At 39.1% G+C, this 19,404-nt stretch overlaps 3 protein-coding genes across 4 annotated transcripts; 1 reads left to right on the top strand and 2 right to left on the bottom strand.

Moving 5' to 3' along the window:
• Positions 1-717: 717 nt before the first annotated feature.
• On the bottom strand, positions 718-8,264 carry rpa2 (replication protein A2). 2 transcript variants are annotated; one of them, XM_085365382.1, is made up of 9 exons: positions 7,989-8,264; positions 6,462-6,556; positions 6,021-6,122; positions 5,559-5,672; positions 5,248-5,322; positions 3,865-3,981; positions 2,823-2,960; positions 2,413-2,507; positions 718-1,200 (listed from the first exon to the last, which is right to left on the bottom strand). In XM_085365382.1, the coding sequence occupies exons 1-9, from the start codon at positions 8,044-8,046 to the stop codon at positions 1,113-1,115; spliced, it is 882 nt and encodes a 293-aa protein (XP_085221508.1). In that variant the 5' UTR covers positions 8,047-8,264; the 3' UTR covers positions 718-1,112. The 2 variants fall into 2 exon arrangements, with proteins under 2 accessions (XP_085221508.1, XP_085221509.1); XM_085365383.1 differs by lacking the exon at positions 7,989-8,264 and adding an exon at positions 6,757-6,865.
• On the top strand, positions 7,762-10,953 carry smpdl3b (sphingomyelin phosphodiesterase acid like 3B). The gene is made up of 8 exons (XM_085365380.1): positions 7,762-8,105; positions 8,185-8,401; positions 8,574-8,671; positions 8,780-8,923; positions 9,050-9,219; positions 9,386-9,566; positions 9,719-9,852; positions 10,215-10,953. Exons 1-8 carry the CDS (start codon positions 8,018-8,020, stop codon positions 10,575-10,577), a joined length of 1,395 nt encoding a protein of 464 aa, XP_085221506.1. The 5' UTR covers positions 7,762-8,017; the 3' UTR covers positions 10,578-10,953.
• Positions 10,954-11,477: 524 nt separating this feature from the next.
• Positions 11,478-15,122, bottom strand: mecr (mitochondrial trans-2-enoyl-CoA reductase). The gene is made up of 10 exons (XM_085365379.1): positions 14,819-15,122; positions 13,656-13,753; positions 13,433-13,564; positions 13,047-13,190; positions 12,705-12,807; positions 12,466-12,568; positions 12,317-12,390; positions 12,147-12,207; positions 11,856-11,928; positions 11,478-11,775 (listed from the first exon to the last, which is right to left on the bottom strand). The coding sequence occupies exons 1-10, from the start codon at positions 15,010-15,012 to the stop codon at positions 11,612-11,614; spliced, it is 1,146 nt and encodes a 381-aa protein (XP_085221505.1). The 5' UTR covers positions 15,013-15,122; the 3' UTR covers positions 11,478-11,611.
• Between the last annotated feature and the right edge of the window lie 4,282 nt (positions 15,123-19,404).

Here is a 19,404-nt window from a genome sequence, read left to right as displayed (position 1 = left end):
TACTGCATAGATGCAAACTCTAAAGAGAAATAGCTCACCCCACTCATTGATGGAAGGCATTTGTCTAAACCGCAACATTGTAACGCTGCAGCACCGGTAGCAGAAGCCGTCCCTCTAACCACATCAAACTATTTATCTGTGAACAGAAATGTATTTGCCTTTTTTTTTTTTTTTTGCAAATTAACTCCAAGGAGGAGTAGAAACATTTTCACTGAAAATGAAAGTATGTTTTGCATCTTTGTTAACCGATGGACAATCCATTTTGTGCCATTTTTCTTTGAAAGATTATTTCCACTGCATGTAAATGTGTGGTTGATTTCAATTTTCTATTAGACATTATCATAAAGTATGATTTCTATATGAAACTGGACCTATGTGGTTTATTCCAACTTTGTAAAACTTTAAATAAGATCTTATATTATCTATAAGAATGTGTGTGAAACTCTAAGATAAGTGTTAAAGTCAGCTTGTGGTTTTACAGCTAGATGTGTGAAAGCAAATGTGAATTACGCATGTTAGTTTTTCTAAAATGCAAAAAAACAAAATCCCCACCCTGATAGACACAGAATAATATATAGATATATATACACGTGTGTGTATACTAATGTATCATATATTTACACACACGCCTATACCAGAAAAAGGGGCTTATACAACTTGATAAACTGAACCAACAGAACAAAAATACATTTTGAATAATCAATTTATTTTGGCAAAACTAAATTACATAGACAAAAAAAAAGTTGGATTACTTATGTTCCAAATCTTTAAAAAGAAAGAAAGAAAGATGTTTTACAGAAGAAGAAAGATACATAAACAGAAAGAAAGTAGTAACTGCCAACAATAATCTGAGTGACAGAAACTTTTTCGGGCGAAATGGCTGAAGCAACATCAGGAATACAGGATGTGTAAACCTTGAGTTTCACCATTTGTAAACCACGTGTTCTTCAACAAACATAGACCACAGTGCCGACAGACTTGCAGCATTTCGCACAGCTCTGTGGCATTATAGACTCAGGGAGGTTGTTACTTATGTGATAGCTTTCGGTAATAAATGATGTACCAATTATTTCAAATACGTAACCCCACTGATGGTAACAAGATGAATTAGTCTAGTCACCACTGTCAGTTGATTTGTAGTGATCTTCGTCGATGGTGGAAAAGATATGACCTTCGTTGCTAAGGAACTCCACAGCTTGTCTGTTAAAGCAAAAGGAAACAGCATTTTAGAAGTGCTAAAAATCAAATTAAAAAAAATCCGAAGGGTTACCATAATAATTTCATGGTATTATTATTAATAATAATACCATGAAATAAAATATTTGTGAACTGAGTACCAAGTAGACAAATCATTTCCTGTACACTAAAGGAAAATCTCTTTAAAAAAATACAATAAAAGCATAAAATCTAATATAAAATTATATATTAGATTTTTTTCTTTTATTGTATCTTTTTCACTCTGGTACAGTTTCAGAAAACAAAGCAAAACTACCAAATTAGCATGCAGTGGGTGTTTCACTCGGGTCATTCTAAAGTCTTGGACATACACTTCCTGTAGTTTGCATAACGTATGTACTGCTAACACCAAAAGGGTGTAACTGCATTTTTCTATTATTATTATTATTTTTTAAACTGAGGTTGTACTGTCCCTGCTCAAATTTTGCATAGTGGGATGCACCAAAAGAAAGTAACTGAGAGCAAAGTTTTTATAAACTGACCCAAACAAAGTCCTTCAAGACCACATTGTCTTGAAGGACAAAGACAATGTGGTCTTGATCCGTAATAAGATAAGGAGGAAACTTTGTTATCTTGACATTCACCATCCCTTAATAAAGCTACCGTACTTTTATCAAGAAGTCAAACTAAAGCATTCAGCTTGTCCTTTAAAGCTGAATGCTTTAATGCTCTAATGTTTTAGAGCATTAAAGCAGCTTGCTAGAACACATCTAAAGTTAACTCTCCATCACAAATAATGTGTTAACTCTTGACTTGTAAAAAACAACAACAAAAAAGAACACTTTAGCCACTACAGGCCTTCTCTCTTGGTTTCAGTTTGTTTAACAGCGTTGTACCTCCAGTGACTGTGTTGTTCAGACCAAGTCCATTTTGCAGATAAAGGGTTGAGAGTTTAAATTGTGGGAATTCATTTTGTAGTGAAACTTTGTTGCAAAATCTCTTTGCTATTTGGAAAAAATGTATATTGTAATTTTGTGTGAGCTTCTCTCTCTTTGAAACCATCCTTTTTATGACGGTACAAACCCAACGTAAAAAGTAAAATAATAATTTGAACGTCATTTAAGTGGATGCAGCTTAGTTTGCCTCTTGGTCTGTTTCAGTGTATGTAAGAGCTTTTCTACTTTTCCAACAGTCAAAAAGTAACATTTTATATTGTTTTATCACTTTAAAACTTACTTGATCACAGCAATACTCATGCTGCCGAGTCTCTTCTTTAGTTCTTGAATGCTAATACCCTGCGGTTCTGGACAGCTTCTTATCAAACACAGCACCTTGAGAGAGAAAAGTCGACAGGGTAAGCAAGCTGACACACACTGCTAAAAGAAGCTATGTTCCAGTCTACTGACTTCTTTTTCTGAAAATGTTTTTTATAAAACAACAAATCTTTGATGCAGTTCACACAAAGAAGTCGAAGACAGGATGTAAGAGTCAACGATCACTGTTTGGGTTTACATAAATAAACGGGTGTAATAGCTGTTCTTTTCAGCATTCAGATACAGTGCCCCTTCATTTCTCACCACAGCTTATCTATGATAGTTAAGAACTGTGAATTTCTTGTTACCGCTGTCTGATTTATTTAGGCTCACCTGATTCTGGTTTGCACTTAACCCATTGTTGGTCATGTCGTTGGCACCTGCATAGCCTCCTGCATTCCCATCCATGCCTCCCATGGTGGGTCGTGACATGGGCATGGCACTACTGCTCATTCCTCCTCCGGCAGCCGACTGAAAGAGAATGAAATTGCACGTTTTCAACATTATACATAGATTTGATAAAGGATACAGAACAACCTTCAGAGACAGATATGTAAAAGTATGACACTGAAAATGTGATTACGACCGCCTTCATCAAAAAAAAAAAAAAAAAACCATGCATCTCAAACGGAAAGGTACCCCTGGCTATTATTAGCCAATCCATTTATAACAGGCTGTTGGTCAATTTCATAAATAAATATAGAGCACTTAAAACAAGTGAGTGTTAAGCCTATTTGGTGGCAGTAACAGTCTGAGTTTGACCTCACGGGTTCCGGCAGTCTACAGAGTATTAGAGGGATTGATGAGCGTTAAAGCCATGTATACTGAAGCAGACTATGCCCTTTATGGAACATAGGATACAAAAAGTAAATTTGCAGCGCTGCAGAAGCAATAGTTATCTAGAAAGCTTAATTTTTATTATGTCATTACTCAGTTTCACTTCTAATGTGTTTCTATATTGACTGCAAATCATTTTTTAAGCCATTTAAAACAAAACAATCATTCTGTACGACCTCTAATGTGTTTAAAATCATCTCTCAAAGCTGTTAGAATTATGGTTTTAATACATAAAACAAAAAGAAAAAAAATAGCCAGGCTGTAGAAGTCAGATAAGGTGTTGACTGGGCTTGGATATTTATACCCATTCACTGAAATCATGTGTGTCTGTGACCATTTATCTGTAGGAGCTCACTCTCACACTTAGCACAAACACAACTAAAAGATGTGACAACGCTGTACTGTTTCTTAGCAATCTGGCAAACAAACTAAGCAATCTTTAACAGAAGTGGTATTCATAGAACCGATCTCAACTTCCCTTTTTCACTTGTTTAGCCACCATTAAAGGCTGTGAAGGTATAAGCACAAGATTTCTCACCATAGTTTGAGGCTTGCTGAGTGCCATGTGTGCTTGGACAACCTCTAACATATGAGAGGTGATTTCATTCATATCCTCCAGGGGCCTGACGCTGAATGCCACAACAGACCTGTGGTTCTAAGAAAGGAAGGCACAAAAAAATAGACACGCCATCATGAATTCAGAGAGGAATTAAAGCGAGCAACATCCACTTCAAGTATTTCAAATGATGAAACAAATCTATGTTGGTAAAGGTGTAAAAGCCTTCTTAAGTGGAGCTCAAGTGTAATTTAGACACATGTTAGACACATGTCTCACACACACACACAAAGGTGTGGGATAGCTCAGTAGGTAGAGTGGTTGCCCCATGATCGGAAGGTCGGGGGTTCGATTCCCCTTAACAGCTACCCTGAGGTACCCCTGAGCAAGGTACCGTCCCTACACACTGCTCCCCGGGCGCCCAATGGCTGCCCACTGCTTCACTGAGTGAATGGGTTAAATGCAGAGAGCAATTTCCCCACGGGGCTCAATAAAGTACAATAATGTACACACTTTCTTCTTCTTTCTAATAAATGTTTAAATGTGAACAAGATTAAATATGACATTGTCAAAAATGTTTGTGCATTGAGAAATCATACAGCCGCTTGAAAATTTTACACTGTCATGTTGCCTTTCAATGAAATCATGATGCAAGTCATAAGTTCCTACTTGATTCTGGGTACTGTGCAAATGTTGTTAGCATTTACTTTAAATGAACCATTTCCAATTGATTCACAGTCTGTTTGTGTGTGTGTGTGCGCGCGCGTGGTTATCCGCACGCAAATATATTCTTCTTTTTTTTAAATTTAATTTTACAATAAACCTCACTGATAAATAACTAACTCAGCAATATCAGCTGCTGGCGAGTCTCATCCAGTTGTTGGAACTCCAGCTGGCTGTTAGGTCTCGTTCTGCTCTTTAGGTCTCACTGGAGCAGCACATGAGCCATTACTCCACCAGCTGCAGTTAACAATGGGGCAGGAATCAGTCTGGCTGCGGGAAGCAGCTGATTGACTTTGAAGAACGCCACAACACCAACCACCAAGTAAGCTAGTAGAGCAGGGCCTCAAGTGCCGGTGTCCTGCAGATTTTAGATATGACCCTGGGTCAACACACCTGAATCAAATGATTAGTTCATTACCAGGCCTCTGGAGAACTTCAAGACATGTTGAGGAGGCAATTTAACCATTTAAATCAGCTGTGTTGGATCAAGGGCACATCTAAAACCTGCAGGATGTGTCCTCTCTGGAGGACATATCCTGGGGCCTGGAGTTGGACACCCCTGTAGTAGACGGTGGATGGGGTTTGATAGCAACCACACTTTTAAACTAATAAGCGGTCATAGGTGGCAGATATTAAACTCACCTGAAAAGAGCGCAGATTTCCAGATACTTTGACATATGTTCCTGGGGGAAGGACAGTGCTGTCCACACTTTGGTCCTGTATAAATAAAAAGCACATACTTGATCCTTTTCATCCAATTCCAGTTAATTTTCCTTAGGATTTGTGTTACTACTGCCCTTTCCTCTTGGCCTTCTACTTAAAGAAATGTAATGCTAAACAGATATTATAGTATAGTAGCTTTCTCACTATGTAATGGAGTTTATATACACATAATTACCTCATGTTTCAATACAGACTGAGCTTGCAGCAGAGCTGTGATGGTGGATACTTACCTCTGTGTCTACCCATTGCTTCACATCCATGGGAGCGCCTGTCATGTCATCAACCTTGTACTGGATGTTGGTCATGGATTTATCTGTGCTTCTGATGACCCCCACAATGGTGACCTATGACACAGAACACAATTATTATGAAATCTGGAAATATTAGAATAGTTATTACGTCCATGTTGCAAAATGTTGTAACATAAAATGATTTAAAATTCTGCATTTGGTCTGACTGTTAGATAGATGTTTATTTATTTAAAAGGATTTTTAAAAAAGTACAATCAACATAGATGGATATTCAACATAATTTCTGTAAACAAAAGTAACTTGTATTTAAAAGGGAGTGTAAAGTTGCTGTTGTTCAACTGCAGAAGTAAAAAAAAAACCTGTATTACAGAGTACCAAACTAATGCTATTAAGAGATGAAAAAGTAACTGGTTAGTGAACTAACTGAATGGTTTGGCTCACCTGGGCAACATCCACATCTCCTACTCTGAATGACTCATCGGCTTGGGAAGCAGACATTAGCTGAGACACTGTGCAGGGGATTATTTGGTTGGCACGTGTTCTCTGCAAAGACCCAAACACAAATGGGTTGACCTGTCAATTTGTGCTTCCATCACTATACAGAAGTCAACATGTGTACAAAGAGGGGATATCTCACTTGGCAAATGAAGGTATAAGATAAGACTTTATTGATCCCACAACGGGGAAATATTTGCGTCACCTCAGCTCAGGTACAGATATCAGAAGGAAATACAAATAAGTACAATCAATGAAAAAAAGTAAGATAATAAAAGTAATAAAAGTATGGTGTTGCTGGTTTTCAGCACAATTTTTACAGATTTATGTCTGTGTCAAGTCTTTAGTGAATTATTCCGACTTTTAAGTGTAGATATAAGTACAGACCCCCTTTTTCTCTCCCCCCTGGGATAAGGCAGGTGATGCAAATCCTCCTGGAGACTGAGTGTAGCCCCCAGCCATACTGGACTCACTGTACCCTCCTGAAAATGTATAAAGAGGTAAACAACTGTGTCACCGAAATCGTTTATTAAACATGATCTTCATTTGACCCACCTTCACTCACATTCAACACACAATAACAAAGACGTCTGTAGTCAAGCTAACGTGGACCGAAACAACACAGCGACACCGAGTCCATATGGCTGCTTTATAAACACAACGGTGTCGAAATACAACTCACCCTGATTCCACATGCTTCCGCTGTTTGTTTAACTTATTAAAGTAAGGCGTAAAATGTTACGTGCAGTAATGTATGTAGCCAAACGTATTTCTCTGGTCCTCTTCCTCGTTTAATCCCGCGCGCAACCTTCAATGTACAGCGCAGGCGCACAGTGGAACTCCCGCGAAATCTATGATGACGCAGATCTTCTACGTCAGGTAATTCAGCCCTAATTTTTGCTTGTCAGGCTATCGTTCCCCTTCCAGCGCCAAGACTGACCAATGCAAAAGCACAAACTCTGGTCCCAAACCACTGTTTAACATGTACTAACATTATTATTATCATTATTATTATTATTATTATTTGCTATATTACTTAATGAAGCTGTCCATGGCCTGGGAGTTACGTCTGCCTGAAAGAGAAACATCAGGGAATGATTTTGAAAGAGTCCTAAGGTTGCTTTCATGAACTTCCCGAAGCACTACGTGCTCACGCGCGGTTTTGCGGCTTTGCAATTGCCATAATAAATCATTTCCAAAGAACATTTGCAAACCCATAGCTGTGTTTATCAAAAACAGACAGATATTGCAAAATTTCCAACGATGATTAAAAACGCCCCTTTACTGTAAAAAGAAATAAGCGAAACAAATAATAACAAAACCAAAACAAAGCAAAACATTTTTTATTTGCATCATCAGCTTGAGAAACAGATTCTCCACAGTTATAACAGCGTCGATTTGGGGAAACACGAGTATCACGCGAGGGCACCATGAATAAAATCCTTTTGTATTTAGTGAAATATTACAGTGTAACAGCGAAAACATTCGCACGTAGATGTGTTTTAATATACTGTGTCTATATACTCCTGCTATGAATGTATGTATATTTATTGGATTCTTAAACAGCGCATGCCCAAATAAGGTAACTGTAAAAGGTGGTCTACTAAATTTAAATTTAGTCCACATAAAAATAGTCTAGGCGTAGTCTACAAGCAGGAATTCGACTCTCAAATAGCTTCACAGATATATGGATATATATATAGAGCTTTTTTCAGCCGAAGCTTTTTATTGTCTTTAGATTTATTTTGATACTTATTTTTATTTATTTAATTGTATGCAGGCTAAAATGTAGTCTTGCATCATTACTGATAGCGAAGTATCCCCTGCACATAGGGATCCAAACACCTTTAAGCCTCAGATGCGTCATGACCAGTCATCTTATCATGATTTCGCCTTTATAGACGTACGGCATACCTTTTAAACCAGGTCTTGATTTTTGTCGGATGTTTCTTCCTCTCAAAGGCTTCGACATGTCGGCAGTAAGGCTGCTTCTGTCTTGCTTTCTTTTTAAAGAGGCTTTTGCGCTCTCGGGTAAGCATCAGATAAATCAAGTGTATATCTTAATCTCGGGATAACTTACTGGATGCCATTACGCATCGTTCTTACACAGGGAACTTTTGGCACATCACGGATCTCCACTGGGACCCAACGTACAAACTGAGCAACAACAATCCTGCACTGGTGTGCGCATCCAGTGGCAAACGACCTGCAGCCAATGCTGGTAAATTTGGAGACTATGTTTGTGACTCGCCATGGCACCTGATCAACTCTTCTGTTTATGCAATGAAGAGTATTCTACCAAACCCGGACTTCATCGTATGGACTGGGTATGTTACTTTTTTTTTAATGAATATTGCAGGACAGTGCTAGTCTTAAGACTATATCTGGGGAAATAAATGCTTGTTTGCCTTTACAGTCATGATATTTTCAGATTAGTATTTGGTATTGACATGTTTGACTGCAATTAATCCTGAAACAATCTGCTGTGTTACTTCTCAGTGATGACACTCCACATGTTGATAATAAAGATCTGGGAGAAGACGCAGTGCTCAACATTATCAACAACCTCACTGACATCATAAATCAAGTGTTTCCAAGTAATTACAAAATCAGGCGGAAACATGCAAGGTCAACACATATGATAGTGTTTTAGCGTTGGCTGCTTCTAATAAATAATGTCTTTTATACATTATTGTCTTGTTTAGACACTAAAGTGTACTCAGCCCTGGGGAACCATGATTACCACCCGAAGAGTCAGCTTCCTGCAGCCCCAAGCTCTATGTATGACCGAATAGCAGAAATGTGGCAAGGCTGGTTGGATCCAAAGTCAAAAGAAACATTTAAAAAAGGTGAAGAAGGCTTTCTCTAATAGTTACAAATATATGTGCAATTACTTTCCAATGAATGAATACATCAGCTTATGATGCACAGGAAAAATTTAAACACACATTATCTGGGATGTTCCTCTTGCACAGGTGGATACTACACAGAAAAGCTCATGAATCAGACTGGTTTCAGGATGCTGGTCCTTAACACCAATCTCTACTATGATCAGAACAAGCTGACCACGAACATGGATGACCCAGCGGACCAGTTTAGTTGGTCAGATCAGATTCTTACAGAGGCAACCAACAACAAAGAGAAGGCAAAGCATCTCATCTTGTTCATGGATGTTTGGATGTTAGGGACTAGAGCTCAGTAAAAGATGGAGTTTGTAATGAATACAATCCCTGTATAAGCAATTGCCCCTCCAAAAAAGAGATTTGGTCCTGATTGGATTTTAGTTAACTCTGTATTGTTTGGTTTATCAGGTTTACATCATTGGCCACGTTCCTCCAGGTTTCTTCGAGAAGAAAAGAAGTAAACCATGGTTTACACCAAAGTTCAACCGGCGATATTTGGATTTAATTGAGAAGCATCATTCTGTCATTAAAGGCCAGTTCTTTGGCCATCATCACACTGATAGCTTCCATATGTTCTACAACACAGAGGGTAAGCCACACTGCAGTAATAGTACTCATTTCACCTTGTATTAGTATTACCTGTTTATCACTTAGCCGGAATGCGTCTCCGATATCCAGCATTAACATTAACACACACTAATACTGTTGTTATCAGAGCTGATATCTTGTCCATTTCTACAGGTTCTCCCATTAGTACCATGTTCCTCAGCCCTGGTGTCACACCGTGGGAAACAACACTTCCTGGAGTTAAGGATGGAGCGAACAATCCTGGGATTCGTGTCTTTGAATATGACACAGAAACACTGCTAGTCAAGGCAAGTTTTGGCCTTTACAATTTTCATTAGACATTTATGTTCCTCTAGGGGTGTAGTGGTTAACACATTTGCTTGGCAAGTGAACAGTTGCTAGTTCATTATCAGCCAGATACAAAAATCCCCTTGTATTGTAGCTCCAGAAAGACCATCCGGTGTAAAACGCTGCCAAATCAAACATGTGAAACGCTCCTTGTGGCAACGGGGCAGTCAAAAGTAGCAATCAAGAGCCTAAAAATAGGCTCTTATGCAACTTATATGAATATATATTTGTATTTTAAAAGATTGTAAAACCTTCAGAAATATCTTGTAATGCTTCTATTGTTCGCTTTCTGTGTTTAAACCACATGCTTTCTTTCATGCAGGATGTGGTGACCTATTACCTGAACCTTACTCATGCTAATGTAGCCACAGGACGCTGGGAGAAAGAGTATCGCCTCACAGAGAGTTTCAGAGTACCAGATGCCTCTCCAGCCTCCATGCACGAGGTTCTAAAGCGTGTAGCTGATGACCCCCGCTACCTGCAGAAGTACTATGATTTCAACTCTGTGAACTATGACCTGAGGGATTGTGACAGCGACTGTCGTGTTGACCACGTGTGCGCAGCACGAGAGGTAGACTTTGACAGGTATGAACACTGCCTCGTTAAGGAGGGGGCAGTTTTCATCTATGGTGGCCTCCTGCCACTCATCTCCGTGGCTTTAAGTCTGGTGGTGGCCCATGAGTAATTAATTCAATACTATTTTGAACTATAACTAACTCTGAACTCAGTATGGGTTTATTGTTTCCCTAAACCAACATATAAGCTTTCTCCCTCAGAATCTATAAATATGCAATAATCTTTTGTTTCAAAATTATTAAAATCATGTCCACACGTGTATCACTGACCCATTCAGCAATGCAAACTCCCCCTCTGACTTTCTGACTGGCTGTATGACGTTCCACCTTAAAAACTGCACACTTTTAGCAGAGGAATCTGAGAATAGCTTTCTGGTGTCAACATTTGTAATGAATTTCATTCTTTAAATTATAATTCAAGAGAGACATCAAGAAGCAGGAAGTATTTGTTTTAAATGTCACTATTTAATATGTAGCGCTATAATAATGCATTTTCATACTTTCAGTTATATTACATCTATAAATGAAATGAGTCATGCTCCAGTGTGTAATTAAACTATGGAAAAATGCAACCTTTGTCTTCAGTAATCTTTGGTGTGCCCCTTGACCTTGATTTATGGGTACTGGCTGAATACTTTGTTTCAAAACTACACAGTATTCTTGTGCCTCTAAAGGTCAGCTACCATAGTTTTATTTGTGTAAACTCTACTGTATCTTGTTGTCAATCCAAAACTCAATCTTATGAATTTCATGTACATTAGCTAAAAAAATCGATTATATCAGGATTTTATATATAATAAATGTCATAACATTACTTCTATTGTCCATGCAACTTCAAAGCAAAGCAATCAGTTTTGGAAATATTATAAGATAAAGTTGTATTATCTGTGTTCTGTGATAACGCCTGGCATTTCATATCTTGTTATAATGACTTAATAATCTTTTGATAGCTGCCTGTAAACGCTGTAAAGTGTCACTACAGAACATGACAGACGCTGGACTTTGAGCCTCATGTGAATACACTTTTATTGAGAATGTGGATTTGTTTGACATATCAGCAAGAATGTCACAGTTCTCTGGTTTCACCCAAATATGCATGCAGTGTTCTCAAGCATCCGGTGGTTAGTTGACACACTCAGCTAGTTCACATGACCAAAATCTGTTTAGTTGATATGAAAGGCTGCATAGCAGTATCCAGAGCTGCGTGATACTGCTGCAGACCCACCTCAGTGCAGGCGGGAGCTGTCAGCTTTCCCTGCTTGATGAGGGAGCACAGTTCATCCAGCATGGCTCTAAATGCCCTTCCATCTAGGAAAAACAATATCCCAGGGAAATGTTTATCTTTTTTAGATTAATTTCAAACAATCTGAAACTCCATGCCTACTTACCATGAGAGTGATCTCTCTTCCACTGTGTTACCCAAAACCCTCGAACCTTCACATCTTTGAAAATAAGAGCACTCTAGAAAGAGCAGCAACAACAGCAAAAAAATACATCAACATACAATACTTCACATTTGTGAAAGGGAACTTTAAAATTACTGTTCATGATTTTGGGAACCTCTTAGCTGCATCTAAGAGGTTGAAAAGTGTCAGTACCACCCTCACACTTATGATGCATGCACCTCTTCTGTCTAGTGTGAAACTGTGTAAAAACGGCAAATGCAGTTTTCCTCTTACCACAGGAACAGTGACTGGCTGTTTGGACATTCCCCCATACGTCACCATTGACCCTCCGATTCTGAAATAAATGGAAGAAATCTGGCAAATACAAAGAGTTGGGGTTTTCCCTGCTCTCTACAGTGCAACTACATTGTATAATACTAATAGAGATTATTAAGTATGCTCACTGTAGATGACGGAGAAGTTCTGTTGCACTCTTGCCTCCAACTCCATTTAATGCTAGTTTGGGCTTCGGACAAGTCTATAAAATATATTCATAAATTAGATACGTTCGTTCACCAGCAGGGACAAACTACAAGATCATATCTCTACAGACCTTAAAGAGTTCTTTAATCTCATGCTTCCTCAAGGCCTCTTCTTTGATTACATGACTAGCTCCAATAGCCTTCAGCTTATCACTGAGCTCTGTGAACTCTGGCCTGAAAGTGAAGGCACATTGAAGAATTTTATTACAAAGATGGAAAATCCCCATGGGGTTCAAGAAATTTGCCCTAGTCTTCAAAAAAGAAAATCGATATTTTAAAAAAAGCATTAATATGAAAGAATTAAGTTCACCTGTCTCTTATAACATTAATAGTGTTTATTCCCCTTGCAGCAGCAATCTGTATGACAGCCTGTCCAACTCCGCTGTTGGCAGCGTTCTGGATCACAGAATCACCTAAAAGGACATCAGAAATGATTGGACAAATGGTTACATGCTGGCCACAAATACGTAGAATGGAATAATGCACCCTCTAATCTTATTTATTTTTTACTTCTAAAATTGGTTCGTCTGTCTTGCTGTAAAAGCAAAAATAATTTAAGCTGTGGGAATATAGTACCTCTACACCGCTATGAATAATCCAAGATTTGAAATTTGGTGAGAAGGAAATAATCCACTGTGAGTGGATTAGTTACCTGGCTTGAGGTCTTCAAAGTCGGAGAGCATCCTGAAAGCGGTGCAGGGATTCACCCCGAGTGTGGCAGCAGACACCAGGGGAATGTCATTTGGTACAGAGATAACATCTTCCTCAGGTAGCACTGCCTGTGTCCTCCATGTGCCTGATCACAGGAAGGAAACAGTCTACAAAGCACTATAAAATGTTTTTTTATTTTCCAATTCACACACCATGCAAGGTGCTGTCCCAGCACTTAGAGCTCCGTGTTTACCAGAGATAGATTTTAGCATGCAGTGGGGGCCAGAGATTGTGATTAGTTAAAGGCTCAGAGGCGGAGGTCCACCTTCAGCTGGGAGCTAAAGTGGCACTCTGAAGATTTCATTTTGAGAACTGTGGAGTCCTTACCTAAACCAGCATCTTTTGGGATCACCCAGTCTCCTGTCTTGAGGGACTTCACCTGGCTGCCCACCTCTACGACCTGGGCCACACCTTCATTGCCACCAACAGCTGGGAGATCCGGCAGGATAGCATAAGTACCTGAAAAAAACCCCATCAGATTATGACCTGATCATGATGCCACACATTAAACTGCCCTGATGAATGACTGTTACTACCTGCTTACAAGTACCTTGAATCATGTTTATGTCTGATGGGTTGATTGGGGCAGCCAGCACTTTAACCAAGACATCCTTTGCACCTAAGGAAGGAAGCTCTACACCCTCCAACCTGCCAAAAATACATTTTGCACAATCAGTCACTATTCATGTAAGCTTGCATGACATGTTGTCTTATGTTAGGTGGCAGGCTTTATAAATACAGATAGACTAAAAGCCCTACATGCTTGGGAGGAAATGTACGTGCTTGCATCAATATAGAAACAAACACACCATGAAAAAGAAATAAACGTTCGCCTTGTAATCGGAAGGTTGCCGGTTCGAGCCCCGGCTTGGACAGTCTCGGTTGTTGTGTCCTTGGGCAAGACACTTCACCCGTTGCCTACTGGTGCTGGTCAGAGGGCCCGGTGGCGCCAGTGTCCGGCAGCCTCGCCTCTGTCAGTGTGCCCCAGGGTGGCTGTGGCTACAATGTAGCTTGCCATCACCAGTGTGTGAATGTGTGTGTGAATGGGTGGATGACTGGATATGTAAAGCGCTTTGGGGTCCTTAGGGACTAGTAAAGCGCTATATAAATACAGGCCATTTACCATTTACACCACACAGAGCCACTTATAGACCATATAAAATAGACAGCTGGATCATAAAAGTTGGAGATAGGAGTGAGCAGGCACTGCACAGGAAGATAGACTTCTTAAAGACTGTGAGACCCAAGGGCCCTACATTTTTCTGCCAAGTCAAAAGTGTTAGAAAGACAGGGAAGACAGATGATTACAAATCCTCAGGAGAAGAAAAGGGGAAATGAGGCTCTAGATATTCTAGAAGTGAAATCAGGAATGCATTGCTATCGAGCCACGTTTAACATCTTTACGTAGAGACATAAATGTTTTCCTCCTGTTTTTGTCACTCCATACCGGTGAGCGGCGGTAACGCAGCGACTCGTTGTTTGCTTCCCGCCACAAATTTCAAAAAAGAAGAAGAGGAGTCGAGGGCTCACAAAGGTGAGACTGAGGTTTACAATAATAGGTTGTATATCTTTTATAAGACAAAACACCTGAGCTTTACACCGGAACTGTGGGAGCATGTCCTGAGCGAGGCTAGTCACATTTTAACCGTAACCGTTTCACTCCCACAGTCACAGAAACATACGCACACTTATTGTTTAGCCAGATATTCTTACTGAACGACTCGGGAAGGGTCTCCGTGGGTTCTGTACACAAGTGCCTTGCATGTTTGTGCGGAGAGTCCGGCTGAATGGCTGAAGTGGGAAACGCTAGCGTCTCTGTGCCTGAAACACTGTGAAACAGCCGCAGCGACGCTTCGTCTGCAAACTCTCTGGCTTCTTAGACAGACTGCGTGGAGTGGCACCCACATTTCTACTCGGGACAAAGCTGTAAAGTATTAAAACAACCCGACTATTTAATAATATTTGTAGTTTAAAGCCAGACTTGAGCTGGCACTCTTCATACTACGGCCATATTGGACTGTAGTCGTCAGGTTGTGTCATTGAAAATGTAAACACAGAGCTGCCCCCTGCTGGATGAGAGATGAACTCCGCGTTTCTACACACCGTCAGAAGGTCCTTTTTCGGATGAAATAAATATGAGGAACTGGTTGGTTTCTTTTTCAGTATTTCGCTTCAGGGAAGGGAAATGTGGAAAATAGATTATTGGAACGGATTACTCAGTTTTCTCTTTTTTATTTTCCTTTACTGAGTCATACTTAAGAACATCACGAGACATGGGTGGGTTACGACAATACTGCGATGTAACATGCTCAAGTTCCACAGAATTTCTTAGCCTACTTAAATATATTTACTGGGCTCTCTATTAGGTACACTTTGCTTGTACTGAGTTTGACTCTCTTTTCCCTTAGGAACATCCACCCATCTTCTGATTGCTGCTTCAGGCAAGATAATGCACAATGTGATAAAGCTCAAATCATCTCAGACTGCTTTCCTCCACTTGGCCTCCACACTCACAAGGTTTCAGTTCCATAAAGCACTTTTGGGATGTGGTTGAATGGAAAGGTTGAGTCATGGATGTGCAATATCTCTGTGGTGCTATGATGTCATTGTGATGTCAGTAAAATATCTGAGGAATGTTTTCACCACCTTGTTGAATCAGTGCCACAAAGAATTAAGGTAGTTCTGAAGTTCTTGTATTCCAAGGTGCAATTAACGAATGCTCAAGGTTGCTTCAGGATTCAGCATTGCATCTTCTAGTATGTGCTTTTTTACCCCACTACCAATGGGAATCTGTGGACCATTTACCAATCAGAATATTGTGGATTCCTCCAGTGCTGAAGCATCTTCATCAGGCAAGTGTGTGTGAATCTGAGCAAACACCTAGGCATAGATAAAACTGAATACATGTGAGAATAAGACTTGTAGTAGAAAGCACTTTAAGCACTCTACTGAGTAGAAAGGTGATATTTAAGTACCAGCTAATTTAATTCTGTCAATGGAAAACTCTTTCATGTATTGGAAAACCTTTAGACTGTGCTTCTGGTACTTTTTCTAAGTTTTGTTAATACTTTAGTGAGTGTGATAAGTCTTGTGACTGGGTGATTGGAGTAAGAAGGCATTAAAAAAATCATGAATATTAACATATTTATTAGGAAACGGAGCAGATCTTTACATATAATGTATAAAACATAATCACAGTAATACTTTGAAAATCCTACATGCTGCTCATCGTTGACAGACTTGCCATTAAATTGCCTGAGATCAAGTTAAGTGTAGTTCTATGGAAACAAACACTGATACATTCATCACTTTCTAAAAGTAGCTGTAGCCATTACCTGATAAAATACAGCACCACAAATTAAATGGCTGACGGTCACAAGTAAGATGTACCATTAAAAGCACAAGTTAACACTACTGTATTACAGGATGCCTTGATGAGCTTCAAAAGTTACTCTGAGCACACAGTCTCATGGGTGGGTCCTTGGATTTTAAAGCCTATCTAACCCAACACCTGACAATAAAATCACAACAGCACACCACTGAGGGGCCAAAGAGGTTTGTTACAATCAGAAGTCTGAAATGACCTTCCTTAGTTTCCAAGTGATATTTTGAAAACAAATACTTTCAGTTACCCTTATTGGTCAGTGTTGAAATTCCCGTAAACCAGTTAGAGTGTGAGTGATTACAGTGCGACACTTTGATGACATACTGGCGCTGCAGTTGTGGTAAATTCAAAAATCAAAGTGTGCAGAAAAATAAACTCTCAGCACGCCACCTTTTCCATCCTTTTAAAAAAATGTTTATCAAAACAATTTAGCAACCGTCAAACTTTGAAGACTAACAGCAGAGTATGAAGCAATCCGTGACACACATTCTTTTTGTCATGAGCATTGATAGTCTGAAACACCAAAGATCGATGTGTTGAGATGAGACAACACCAGATTATACACTACTAACCCCAGCCCCTTTACAATATTCTACTATATACCCATCTACAACGATTATAGAGGAAAAAAAATACAATAATAGTGGAACATTTTCTTCATATCGTATATCATTGGCAAGTTATTTGAAAGAGGAAAAAAATATAAAGAACATCATCACACTGGGTGCATGGACATATGAAAGAGTCAAAAAGCAACAATCATTTCACATCATCATCATGTAGTCATTGTTTTCATAATCAAAACTGTATTATAGTAAAAAACTGAAACTGTTGCACCAAGACATTCACTTTGGCTTCCTCGTCACACACCTCACATCATGCGAATGAGCATTTAATCCCTGCTTTTTCTTGAACACCCCATGACTCCTTCCAATCAATCTGAAGCATTCCCTGAGATTTCAGATTGGTAATTCCTGAGATGAGCCTAAAGAGCGGAGGTATCTTTTTTTCCCAACCAGCAACCAACTGAACTGTGTGTAGTTTGTGAAAATTCAAAATATATATAAAATAGGAAACATATATTCAAAAGTGATTAAACTGAATAGAACAAATATTAATGCATTTTACGATTAGTGCAGAGTAATATTGCATTGGTTTTGGCATTAACAACAATGGGCTTCTCCTCTGAAAAGGTTAATTGTGCACCAAAGAAAAAAACAAAACCCTCACAAGAAAATCATACAAAAAAAAACCCCTCACATTTAACATCGGTTCCTATATTGTGTACCTGTACAGTATGCACTGTATATTGTTTGTTTTTGGTTGCAATATTTCTGTAGCATTGCATCCATATTAAATTACATTACAATGAATTATCAAGCACATATGTACAAAGTATTATGAGTACCTTGATGTTAAAAATGTATTACCCCAATGTATTCTCAAGTCATATGTAGCTTTTAATGATATTTGCCAATTTTCTGCTGTCTACTAGAACATTCAGTGCTGCGAGGCTTCAATCGGAGCGGAAGGAGAAGCTGCAGCACTTTTGGATGAAAATAAATAAGTATGATAGTTTTAAAAAAGTTTTAGAATAATTTTACATATATATTAATTGGGTGTAAAAGACTCAGTCAGCTTCTCCTGTAAAACGGGAGTAAAATGCTGATTAGCTAGCTAGACCTACATGCTCCTCCGTGCAGGCTTGGTGTTCCTGAACTACTACCCTACTAAGGGTTATAGGGAGGTAATGTCTTAAATAACTACCTACTAGTGGATATAAACAAAAACACCAGGCTTCCCACTGTCTGATTCTGCCTCAGTTTTACTCAAGCAAGAGGAGAGCTAGCCAGACCCTTTACTAACTTAAGTCCAGATCAAATATCTTACCAGAAGTGACATAGATGTAACGGGGTTTGTGTCGCATTGGTTTAAATTCTTTCAAATCCAAATTGAGGTGATTATAAAACAGCGCTCTTATACACAGCAGCCACTGCAGTTAGAAGATACTTCACATGGAAAGTTGACAATGGTTCAAACTCCCATGAAAACAACTTAAAATGAAGAGAAACCTTTTTTTTTTTTGCTGCCCCCTTTGGGTCAATATTTTGATTGCTATGTTTTATCCCAAGGTAGTGCAACACATGACAGCTGGTATGGTGTAGTATGTGTGCCCAAAGAAAACTTCCTGTCAGAAAATGGGCAGGGTTTGTAAAATAGTCCCCCAACCTCTTTCTTCCTGTTAATTACCGAAACCCTATACCAGTTTTTCAGAAAGACACACTAGGCTATGGTTGGCACACTAGACCGAGCTCTCAGCCTCAAGCATATATGGTAAACAGACTACAGAGATCTGTTAACTTCACTTCTCTAACGCTCTACCGAGTTTGCTTTCACTTTCATAAGCTGTTTTAATGTGTTACAGCCCTGACATAATCGCCAACCTCAACTCAAGATAACCCCACAAACTCCCCCCATTCTGAAACTATATGAAAGGCTGAGAGCCTGGCTTGGATGTGGTCTGATGTATGCTCACCAGAGACTGATTTCACAAAGTGTTTGGTAAACCTATCCATCGACGTGTGAAGTGACAAGTCAATCCGCTAGAGGTCAGTAAAGTCAGGGAACTGTTGAGTTACTCTTTAAGGAAGTATGGTGGTGTGGTGTAAATACTGTAGTGCAAAGAGGATTTGACTTAACCCCAGTTCAAATCACAATCTCTGAAGCTGTATTCTGAGAATAGTTGGTTTGTCATCGGCTTTTAGGATGATAGATTTACTAGCAGACCAAACATGGACCAGTGAGGTAAACCATGTACTTTTAGATAGCCAGCCAAATACTGGATGAACAAAAAATGAAATGAAAAAACAAAAAACAAATTTAAAAAAACAAACCTGACCAAAAGCTGGAAAGC

Source organism: Diplotaxodon limnothrissa, linkage group LG11 (assembly GCF_057381915.1).
Source record: "Diplotaxodon limnothrissa isolate DT_005_m linkage group LG11, D_limnothrissa_male_GT1.1, whole genome shotgun sequence".
Lineage (NCBI taxonomy): Eukaryota > Metazoa > Chordata > Actinopteri > Cichliformes > Cichlidae > Diplotaxodon > Diplotaxodon limnothrissa.
The sequence above is the reverse complement of the archived record's forward strand: the minus strand, read 5'-3'. Positions and strand labels throughout refer to the sequence as shown.